Genomic DNA, 11,535 nt, shown 5'->3' with positions numbered 1-11,535 from the left:
TGGTCTGTGTGTTTTTGTTTTTGTAGTGTGAGACGTGTCCTAACTGTCTGCTCTTATAGCTTATAGCTCCACAGCGCGCACGCTGCACGTCTTAAAACTTGCTGTAATTAGTTTCTTGTAAGGGATTTGTATATATTTAACAAAAATTACACCTATTCTAGAAAACTTGACGTTGGTGATAGGCGTGTATAGGACACGTATAATCAGCGCACTTTCTCTTTCAACTCTAGATATCTCGACAGCGCGAGGGATCTAGAACGTCAGAGTAGTTGCAAAAGAATCGCAGTAGGCGGTTGCCTTAGACGCGAGATTTTGAGAGCTTTCTGAGATTTTCGAAAGTTGGTGTGTGTGTGAATTCTCCAAGTATACGCCTGCTCGGAAGAGGCTTAAACTCCATAGATATCTCCGTTTGATTGGCCGGAGTATCGAGGAGAAGATTCACCCATGGCATTGCTGACAAGAGCTAGCACTATTCAGGTAAAACGAGAGAGGCTTAGCATGGGATCAAAAGTCGCCTGCTTACAGAAACCGGAAGCTGCAAGTGCATGAGAGTGTACTCCCGTTTCTCCGCCTCTAGTGTCGTAGCGACTGCTACACAGGGGTCTTATTGTGGCGTATTTAAGTTACTAAACGTCGCTAGACACAATCGCTAAACAAACGTACTATACGAGAATGGGAATATATATTGAATTGACACATCGTGGCGAGCTGAATGCGTGTGCGGTAGGTGATATGAGAGCGGATGCTCGTTTAGACTAGTAGTAGACGCAATCTTGACTGCAAGGAGAACTACGTAGGACCATTCTTACTAATAAGAACATGCTCGCTTGCTGCATGTTAGAGTTTGCACTTGCTAATGTCAAGGTAATAGTAACCTCTGAGCCGCTACCTGCGTGATACAGTGCGAATCGCTCAATGTGGAAAAGACAGCAGGAGATCAGCCCCCTTGTGACGGGTTATGAGAAAGCGATTAGATAGACCTCTCAGCTGTGATGGGGTTTAGAGCTTCTGCATATTTTAGTTATCCACAATTTAAACCACCCGCACCCTGAAGCCAGCCATAACCGAAGCCATCACGCTAAAGCCTTTTTGGTTAATGCTACGTTGGATCTACAATGAACTGCATATCCTAAGCCATGGTGTCAATCGGTGACTTAGGCTTTCGCAGCCATTGAGCTTGTTCTTCCGTATTTCTGGGGATCCATTCCTAAGGACCTAACCGGGCCAATTTCACCACATCTTGTAATTAGGCGACCTCTGATCCCATGCTAAGCCTCTGTCGCTTAGTGATAATTTTGCCCAAATAGTAGTAGTTTCTGTCAGACCAATCAACGCATCATATTTACATGGTTTAACTCTTTTTAGACAAGCGTACACCAGGCGGGTCCGTGTCCCGTGTGGGATAACTATGTGCGCAAAGCGGAAGCTGCAAGTGCATGAGAGTGTACAGTTGCTAGCGATTGCGGCTTCACCCTTGCGCACAGCTGCGCAACTGTTTTGAACTGTCTCACCCTCCGTATATGACTTAGCGCTAAATGTCTGCTACGGAATAGTCGATGTGATTGGTCAGTCATCGATCTAACGATGACTGATATTGTTGAATGTTGCACGCAGAGGTGAAGCCGCAATCGCTAACGACTGTATTCAAAATGTATAAAGAGGAGATAAAGACTATCTACATAAAAATTTAGAGAAGACTGTTTTTTACCTCACCTCATCTGCCGTAACTGCTTACGTGACGCAGCACTTCCAGCGAAGTCTCCCGCGTGTTTGTAGCGTCAACCTTTAAGGCCTTATAATCCAATAATTATTTACGAGATGCTACAGCCTTCCTTCTCATCCTGTTATCCTTCTCTACTAAATCATCGCCTAAGACCATCTTCGCTAGACAAAATCATCCTAGCCTGTTCGCAGGAAGCCAAAAGAACGTCGTCGCTTGCCACTCGGGCTTCACAGAAGTTGAAAAGACCCAAGAATTGATCATTCCTCGCAATGCAGCGTCAAGCAACTCGTGTTGCTGCAGCCTGGTGTACGGGTTCCCATTGGCCTTCGACTTCAACTGCGGTACGAGCTCGTACATGCTATCGGGACCCTATCTTCTATCCCTATCTTTGGAAGTTTTGTATAGATCATATTGCACGTGCAAGCCTATTCCGTAGGTATTTCAGGAGCCAAAATCCTACTACTCTGGTTCCCGATCAATTTCCACCTCAGCCTTGCGATATATCTCCATAGTGGCAACAGCATCTTCTATACTCGACACAGGGCCCTGCTTGATTGAGCGGCCTAAAACCCTCAGCGCTAGATTCTTGAGATTAGGGCCTTGGTGGGCACCGGGGTTGGCGTATTTGCGGTACCCACTATACTTTTGTGTATCGCGGACCGACATGTCGAACTTGTGACAAGTGGCTGAACGAGCAATGCCTTGAAGCTGCAAGACGCGAGCAGCCAAATCCAAAGTGAGGACCCTCAGTCCTTTTTCTGAAGTTCAGGCTCAACTGGGCGAGCTTCTTCGTGACAGGATTGTGATCGGCCACGATATTGAAAAAGATTTAACGCTATTCTGCGGATTGATATCGGCCCAGCGAATTCTAGAAAACCTCTCGTCGGTGTCTATGATATGGACAGGCTCGGGGTAGTATACAAGACTGTCAAGTATAGTTTTGCCGTCGTAGTTGACGACAGAAACACGGCCGAGGACCTAACCGATGTTGGAACGCATCATCTCGCAGTCAATAGCAATCTTTTTGGTGAGAAGGTTCAGGTGCGGCTCTGTTTTCTCAGTGGATTCAGACTTCGACATTGTATTTATCTTGTCCCTTGACGAGTAGTGGAATTGGAATTAAATCGATTCTTCTATATGGACTGTAGGGCGCGGTGAAAACTTATTAAAACTGTGTTGAGCAGTTCCAGTCTCTTGTTCAGAGATAGAGCGGCACGCAAAAATACTCAGGTTTGATCTTTGAGGGTAACGACAAGTTCAGACTGTTCACAAACCGTTGGCGCTAGCCGCACTAATTGCCAAACTTTAGCCTTTTCGCATCTGAAAATATATGATGGTGGCCACGTGCATAAACCTCATAGGTCAAATGGTTAAGGATCTGAGCAGTCAAGATAGCGTTAGCTTATCGTGATCCCCGCAAACCGGTGAAACGCGTTTGTCCAATCGTAGCCAAGATCCCAGAATGATGACATCTCCTGCTGCAAGCCACCTGCCAAGGCGTAGAATAAGCAGCCGAACTGCTCCAAGAGTGCGCCAACGCACAGCCTGATTATATGTCATACAAATTATGCCTACATGTCATGTCCGCTATCACATCAATCAACCACTATCATGTTGTTGTTTACACATGAGATTGATCCGTTTGCAGATACAATTATTATCCTTAAAAATCCTTGCAAAAACTTCGCCCCGTGGGACGAGACGCTCGTACCCGCTCAAATTGAGTTCCCCGAGCCGGAAGAGAAACAGCCCATACATGCTCAGGCGTTCGAGGAAGATCGGACGAGCAAGAAGCTGTCAAAGAAGGAGAACAAAGCCCGGATGCGCGCTAGAGCCTCCCGCAATAGCATTCTCCCGAACGTTCCAGAGGGCAATGGCGAGCACGCCGAGCTTTCCAGTGAAGCACTGCCTGAAGAGCAAGGTCTTATTCAAGATCGGGAATTAGCAACAAGAGTGGTTGGTGGGGTAGAGAACCCGAGCGTTCAACTAGCCGAGCCCGCCTCAGGGCCGACCCAGTCGGAAGATGATGAGATTCACTATCTCGTCTCATCCCGCCACTTAATGCTAGCTTCACCATGGTTTAGGCGCACATTAACAAGAAAAGAGTTCGCTGAATCTTCGAAAAATCCATCAGACGGACGGTACCACATCCAAGCCAACGATTGGGACGAAAAAGCTCTCCTCATTCTTCTCAACATTTTCCACGTCCGAACACGCCAAGTTCCGGCTATTGTAAGCTTGGAGATGCTCGCAAAGATCGCAGTTCTTGTCGATTACTACGAGCTCGAAAACGCAGAGGCTATCGAGCGTGATACCAAGAACTGGATTGCTAGTGTGAGGCGTAATGTCGCGATTCCATCTTCTTATTGCCGCGACCTCATGTTGTGGATCTGCATCTCTCGAGTGTTCTGCATGTGCAAAGAATTTGAGAAAGCGACGGCTGTGGCGATCAAAGAGAGTAAGGGCTGGATTCAAACCCTAGATTTGCCGATCCACCAGGGGATTACATGTATAGTCTTGACCTGCCTCGATCCAGGTTCCAATTGCTAACTCTGATCAGCTAGTATCGACCGCATTCGATGTAATGCCCTTGAGCACGTTATCTCTGAATTGCACCGCTTACTTAGGGTCTATCGAGACTTCAACTATTCCTGCCCCCATAACCCATCTCACTCGTTTCAGTGTGGAGCTTTTCTCTTTGGTGCGTTGATGAAATATATGGAGAGGTGGGGCTGTCTTTTACCCCAGCCAGAGAATCCTTTTATGGGAATTAGCCTCAATGAGATATGCAATAGGAGTGGAATGGCAGAGAATACGAAATGGTGGGTCAAAAGCGACTGTTACGACTACTACAGAGGATACGACCATGAGAAGTTTGAGGTTCACTCGTGCAGTCTAAATGCCAAGATTGATGAAGTGGTCCAGGATGCTATGGCTAAAGTGAGAGGATTGAAATTGCAGGACTTCAGGGATAACAGCCAAATTTCGTTTCAAAATTAATCCAAATATTCAACTTTAGACATTATATAACTTCGCACCATTTTCATACATACAAGTTGTTACTCTTATTGTATATAACCACTAGTGGGGCTAGATAACAACATGGATATAAAATGTATTAATCTCACTCAGGTATTCGGTTCTGGAGTGGGCCTCCCCCAATTCCAAAACTAAACTCTATTAGGCTTAGCATTAGGACTCTGCAGAATCATAGGAGTGCTGGATAAGATTCAGAATTATGTTAGAGATTCTACTACTACATGGTCCTAGATGCTAACACTCTTGATTACGCTTACAGCCAGTAAGCCGAACGAAGGGTGTGACCCGAAACGCTGCGCCGCAATCCCTCTAACTGCACCCCAATTACGTTAAATACGTACATATGTGGACGTAGACCAAATGGTACAGAAAACGGATAATACAGCCTGTAGTGTCCGAACACATCATACATTTTGCACGTGCAATTAGTAGGTGTTTTTTCATAGCTGACTACTGCATACTCATCGAAATATCTTTCTCACACCCTATACTTTGATATGAGCTTTGTTAGTGCTTTTCGTACCTAGATAGGCAAGCGGGTCTCTGACAGAGCCCAGATTGAATTGCATGTTGCGGACTGTGCTTTTGCTGCAGTCGTTAACGACTGCAACTCCACCTCTGCGTGCAGCCTTCCACAAAATCAGTCATCGTTAGATCGACGGCTAATCAATAACATCGGTGACTCTGCAGCAGACATCCAGCGCTAAGCCACATACGTAAATAGAGTGAAACTGATCAAAATTGTTGCGCGCAGCGTGCAGGGGTGAAGCCACAACCGCTAATCACTGTATGTACTATTGCCTTAACGACTAGTCAAAAATGATGAGCCATAAGGGCTCACTGCCGTGCGGAAGTTTGTTTACTTGTTTGGTAGCGGTAACGATCGCTGAGCATGTGACTACGGCGTGGTTAGAAGGCTTACGAGGCAACGTTTCAAACTGCATATTTCTCTCTCTGCTTACTGGCTGTAAGCATAATCAGGATTGCCAGCATTCCAGAATCGTGGCATAACATCACAACGCCGCAAAAAGGTGGCGACGATGAAAGAGGGGAAAGATCGTCTTGCTACATCGGTGGACGATAAGCAGCCTAAAGTACGTAGCCTGCTGTACATACATTCAACCTCAACGCTTTGCGCTGTGAATCATGCTCCCAAGGCATTCACGAGATTCCTACGCTGACCTATCCATGCTGATCGCCCACGCTGAGCAGCGTCAGAAGTCTTGTGTCTTGCCGTAGAAGTCCAGAGACTGAAAATCCAGATTCGTTCAATATAATGCGCATGAGCATAAGCATAAGCGTAAGCGGAATGATCGACATTGCACTTTTGCTAATCCTCATTGTTGGTCATCGCCTACATCTCTGTATGATGAACAGATTAGGATCAGAAATACATGCTCGACTAGTTGTTTAGGCCTGCTTCCTTCCTTGGGTAATTATCATAACGCGAGTTGTACTACCCACCTAGTACTACTAACTCGGAGGAACTACTTCGCCAGATTACGAGATGAATCCGAATTACGCTGTGGTCTTGGATCAAGGCTTAGGGAAATACGGCACCATCCTTGCTGATTTGAAAAGCTCCTTGAGAACGAACAACCATTTCCTATGCTACTATCCCACTCTGGACAGAGGACGTCCTTCTGTGCATTGGGTGCACGGATCTGCGATAGCTCTGGGCCTTGAGTTGAGTAAATCAACAGAGAACTACAAACAAGATGGAGTGATGGTATTCAGAATGCACAAAGGGACCCTTAGGCTTATGTCCAAGAACATAAAAAATAACAGGGTCAAGGGCGACATGGCGTATACTATACGCGACGCTGAAGGAGCGACAGACGCACAGCTCTGTGACGCAATAGAAAAATTCTGTCGCGAAGAGCCGCACTTTGTGAAGCTCTATGATAAGGAGAATCTGGGTTAGGATTAGGGTTGCTTTTTACTCAGGTATTCCGTTCTGGAATGCCCCCCATTCCAAAATTAAACTCTGTTAGGCTTAGCGTCAGGGGTTTGTGCTATATTGGGCCATTTTGCACCCCCCGAACCGCGAAATTTGACCCCCCCAAACAGCGCCCGAATAAGCTTAGCGTTAGGGCTGACTTAACCCCAAGTGCATCCCAATATAGGCCCCAGAGGGTGTCGGAGCATAGTAGGGGACTAGAAACGACTCTTGCAGTCTCTCTTATTGTTGCACGAAGCTCGCAGCTTGAAAGTGTTAAGGGAGCGCTTGACCGTTTTATGCATATGCGTGGGTTGAAATGGTCCAAGTTCCCATTGTGTTCCTCGTGCTTTTCGCTTGCGGCATCGGATAACGCTGTCGGATAACGCAGGGATGGGCCAACCTAGGGGCCTAACGAGGATGACAGGGCAAGACGGAGAGACGAGCTCTATATACAACATGATTGACGTCCAAGTTGAATACACACAGTAGTTACATATTGGTGCCATGAAGTCAAGACGAGTCATCCATGCTGCCATGCATTCGTCACCACATGAGAACATAGCATCCCAAGTGGTTTAAGTAAGCATCCCATTCTATCCCCGCAAGCCCTTCATTGGGATGAAGACAGATCCAGAGACCTATGCACGGGGTTGGCTGTGTGTGAACAAAGACAGTGCATAACTAACGTCCATCCCTACCTGTATGACGGAAATCCTGGTGGGCCGGAATGAGCCAATGGGATGCAGCATCTCTTGGAAATGGCTGCTGGCGTTGCGCTCTTATTGGCCAGTTTCGGCCCACCGGGCTTTCCGCTACATGGGGAGGAAGGTTAGTTAGTTCATTGAACACTCCCTATAACTCACCTTAGTTGCAGTCACAACCACACAAAAAGGTTGCGCAGAGAACGACTTGCTCAGTCATGGTTTCTGCTCTCGTTGCTAGTGCGTAGGCTTCTCGATCATCAGGGCTGGCGTCGTGAGGGACTGAAAAAGTCCCCCTGAGCTTGCGCCAGTACATCAAAGATGGGTATGTGTGTGCACCCTGGCCAATCCTCATGGGATAAAAGCTCTAGGAGCAGAGCAGGTCATCACAAACCATGCCTAAGCAAGGGATCCAACCAAGTACTTGGCTCTGATCATAGGGTAAATATAATGCCATACGTTGCTGCGTCCAAGCCGTGAAACCAACAAAGAGAATGCACCGTTGGCCAGCAACACAGTGCCTTTCGAATTCATGACCCGTCCGGAACGGGCAGAGACCTCGCCCTCTGACTTTGCTCTGACGCAATAAGGACGTCCCCACGTTTACGCACCGTTTGAGTGCCAATATGGTCGAAATGCTCGTTCAAGCGATCCATAGCTTTGAGCACTACCATATCAGCAATATTTTCCAAATCCTTAACGCGTTCCACTACACCCTGATCGAACCCTGCTTTTATTTCATTAAGGTGGTCGTTGCAACTAGCGATACAATCTTCTTTATAAGTTGCCAAGTCAACTCTTATCTCATCACTATGCTCCTCTAATTCGATGCTAGCAGAGTTGACGCGTTGATCAAGGGTTTCCTCCAATTCTTGAACGCAGGATTCGTGAGCGGATGTAAAAGCCCTCTCGACTTCTGTGCTAAGCGTAGGATGGTGGGTCGAATCATCGTGGCCAGCAGACGTTGTCTGAAGAAGCTCCTTTAACACCTGCGGGAGCACTTCCATAACCACTGGTGTCATCTTCTTCTTCCACAACTCCTCTCTCAGCAGCTCCTTCTCCAAAAGCTCCTTCTCTAGCACGTGTGGGAGTAATTCATTGACGGCCGAAGTGACAGCTTCTTGAAAAAGATCCACTGCAACAGTGGCAGAAGACGAAGCGGTTGACTCAGCGTGGAGCGATGGCGCAGGAGTAGCGCGTTCTGTTTCTGGAGACGGGCACGAATGTTCTCGAGGGCGCTTCGGATCATGAGCATCAGGTGTTAAACTAGAGTCAGCTAGGCAATGCACGTCAGTCACATCTCGATACAGCATCTAACTAGAACACTCACTGCGCCTCGAACGTTTAACCGACACCTGCGCATATGACACGTTCACATACGGAGGGGGGTTATCATATTCCACGTCTTCGAAGGGAGGTGCTTCAGGTCCCGTATCCTCGATGGAAGATACAATCCCAGAACCCGGCTCTTCGCTGGAAACACGAGCTCTGGGCTCGACAGCCGGGATAAAGGCAAGAAATGACCAGGATGCTTTTGTGTTAATCTGGGTAAAACGTGTGGTTGGCGGAAGCCGAGCAAACTGCTCAGAGATTTGGATAATCTCCTGGAACATTGCGGCGTTCTCTGCAAGCCACTGAGTGTCGAAACATATGCATACTTGTGTCGCCCGTGCCAGTGTTAAGAGTCTCCGGAAGTTCATGTCGATGTTGAGATCCTGTTCTTGGTACCATACTGAACAAGGTTGTTTTAGGGTGATGAACAATGTTTGAAATTCAGGGGCTCCTTGCCGTGTAATTTTGGATAAAGACCCAGGGGAAACATTGATGTCAAGATCCTTGAGCGACATGCTGCCAGGCACAAGATTGTCGCCCTCATAGCGAAGAGTAACATATGGAATCTCGCGTTCATTGCTGACGGAACGAATATGTTGAAGAGAGAAAGTTAACTGCAGATTCGAACGCAAAATCTTTAGTGAGCAAAGCCACTGCGCGGATGCATCATGTGCAGGATACACCAAGACGTCAACGCCGGTCTTGCGAAGAACAGTTTTTACCATTATGTGTTAGTTGCTGCTACCGAATACATCTACTTAACAAAATGTGCCCCTTTGCAGCGAAGCAGACGACATGCAACGGCAAAGGAAACCCTCCCACCCGGGCTTCGCGTCGATGGTAAAGAGCAGCCCTGACTCTGTCACAGCAGCAATCGGCAGATCGTAGACCGCTAAACCCCGCCTTGGTCACACAGCCTGTGCCTTGCTGGAGTATCGCCCCCAAGACGCGCGAATCGGAAACGCTGGATTGCGAAGCCGGTCCGATGCGTCAAAGGCCCTACAGTGAGGATGGCGTACTGAGGCAAGGCGACATGCAGGTGAGAAGGACAGTGATTTGGGTCGTGACGATAGCCAACGTGCGTTCGCGTAAAGGGGGCGGAGTTTGGAAGGTGACGAGCTATGTAGATAGAAGTGATGCGGATAAAAATTCAAGTGGTGGATATGGAGATTGGGTGTACGTGGTTGTAAATAAGGGGAAGAATGGAGGGGGTTGGGCACTGGCGCTGGGTGACGACGCCGGCCCGAGAGTTCCGGCCCTAGTAGCAGTCCGTGCGCTTAGTTGCGCTGCGCCTCAACATGGTCGAACCAATCGACCACATGGATAAGCAGAGAGACGAAATAGCCATTGCCACCTCGAGCATCGTGCCTCGCGTGATTGGGTCTGGTTTGCTAGGAAAGAATGCAAATCGCTGCATGAATCTAAGTTATCTGCCTCTTGGTACGGCATAAACTTCGATACGGACATGACATGGCCTTCCGCCTGCAAGGTGCCTACACAATATGCCAGATGGAATTATGGTCCAAACGGAATTATGGTCGGATAGCGCGTTTTACCCCTGTCCATCTACCCACCCGTTCGCAGTAGCAAATACCGTGCAGACAATGTTTAAAATAGATGCAACTTTCACGTTAGATGTAGGAAGCTTATGCGCGTTCAATGCACTATATTTTATTATTATGCGACCTATATAGCGTGAGCTATTAGATAAAACAAGGGAGAGAGTTGGTGTTCGTAGGTATGGCCCGTGCTAACTTAGGGTTACGCTGCCAGTTGCGCTTAGGACTACGCTTAGGGCTTTACCCTAAGTCAACCCTAAGTTAGGGTTACGCCAGGCGCGAGCGGTTCTTAGTAAACTGCTATAACGTGAAAGAATACCACTATAGTAGATAAATACTAGACGCTAATCTAGGGGCGCCAGTTAGGGGGTATGTAGTAAATTTTCTAATGCACGCCCTTATGTTTCTCTTATCTCAACTTATTTCTTGGGCTAAAATACTATTATTATTATTGTTGTTCCATTAGAGTCTAGTGAGCTCGAGGCTATGTAAGACTTTGGCTGAGGCCGTTCTAACTAGATTTATTTACAAATACGAGTTTGTGCTTGAAGTGTGTCTGTGGTGCTTCGGCCTTTGTCTAGGTAAGCGATAGCTATCGCTTACTAGACGCCTAGTGCTAAAGAGCATTTTGATAACAGAAAGAGATGTTAGAAAGCAAAGCAATCCTCCAGCGGGCTCTTTTAGGGATAAAAAGAAAAAGTTTCGACTTAGGTAGTTTTAATAAGTAACTCTCTCGTTCATTTTTAATGAGTCTTCATCTCAAGTTTTAGTGAGTAACTCTCTCGTTTCGACTTAGTGCCCAGCGAGTAGCAGCTGTCTTGGCGTTTCGACTTGGTGCTTCTACAGAGGTAACCAGTCTCTGTATCAGCGTTTGGATTTGGTGCCACAGTAGGCGAAGACTGTCTTAGCGTTTCGACTTATTTTGCTATTACAGACCAGAAAACTGTTATAGCGTTTTTGAATTTTGTGCCACAGTAGGCAAAGACTGTCCTGGCGGTTGGATATGGTGCCACAGCGGGATCAGGCTGTCTCGGCGTTTAGATATAGGATTTTTGATTTTTGTTGTTTTATTTGGTGTTTTTAATTGTTTTTAGTTTCGTTTGGTAGTCTCCCTATTAGTCATCGGGGCGGTCTGTGCGTTCTCGAAGATTTTCGCATTTCGAACACGTCGCAAGAATACCGACAATACCCCCTCTAGCACCTCAACGAGAGGGCTGCACACATTAGAGGTGGCGTAAA

At 47.2% G+C, this 11,535-nt stretch overlaps 3 protein-coding genes across 3 annotated transcripts; 2 read left to right on the top strand and 1 right to left on the bottom strand.

Moving 5' to 3' along the window:
• Nucleotides 1-3,334: 3,334 nt before the first annotated feature.
• On the top strand, nucleotides 3,335-4,723 carry SETTUDRAFT_152159 (uncharacterized protein; the record flags this gene model as incomplete). The annotated part of the gene is made up of 3 exons (XM_008028600.1): nucleotides 3,335-3,447; nucleotides 3,676-4,232; nucleotides 4,284-4,723. 3 exons carry the CDS (start codon nucleotides 3,335-3,337, stop codon nucleotides 4,721-4,723), a joined length of 1,110 nt encoding a protein of 369 aa, XP_008026791.1.
• Nucleotides 4,724-6,269: 1,546 nt separating this feature from the next.
• Nucleotides 6,270-6,686, top strand: SETTUDRAFT_40210 (uncharacterized protein; the record flags this gene model as incomplete). The annotated part of the gene is made up of 1 exon (XM_008028579.1): nucleotides 6,270-6,686. The coding sequence occupies one exon, from the start codon at nucleotides 6,270-6,272 to the stop codon at nucleotides 6,684-6,686; it is 417 nt and encodes a 138-aa protein (XP_008026770.1).
• A 1,249-nt stretch (nucleotides 6,687-7,935) lies between these two features.
• Nucleotides 7,936-9,831, bottom strand: SETTUDRAFT_185070 (uncharacterized protein; the record flags this gene model as incomplete). Its single annotated transcript, XM_008028599.1, has 2 exons — nucleotides 8,736-9,831; nucleotides 7,936-8,681 (listed from the first exon to the last, which is right to left on the bottom strand). Exons 1-2 carry the CDS (start codon nucleotides 9,460-9,462, stop codon nucleotides 7,936-7,938), a joined length of 1,473 nt encoding a protein of 490 aa, XP_008026790.1. The 5' UTR covers nucleotides 9,463-9,831.
• Nucleotides 9,832-11,535: the final 1,704 nt, after the last annotated feature.

This window comes from Exserohilum turcica, assembly GCF_000359705.1.
Source record: "Exserohilum turcica Et28A unplaced genomic scaffold SETTUscaffold_27, whole genome shotgun sequence".
NCBI classification, from domain to species: Eukaryota; Fungi; Ascomycota; class Dothideomycetes; order Pleosporales; family Pleosporaceae; genus Exserohilum; species Exserohilum turcicum.
The sequence above is the reverse complement of the archived record's forward strand: the minus strand, read 5'-3'. Positions and strand labels throughout refer to the sequence as shown.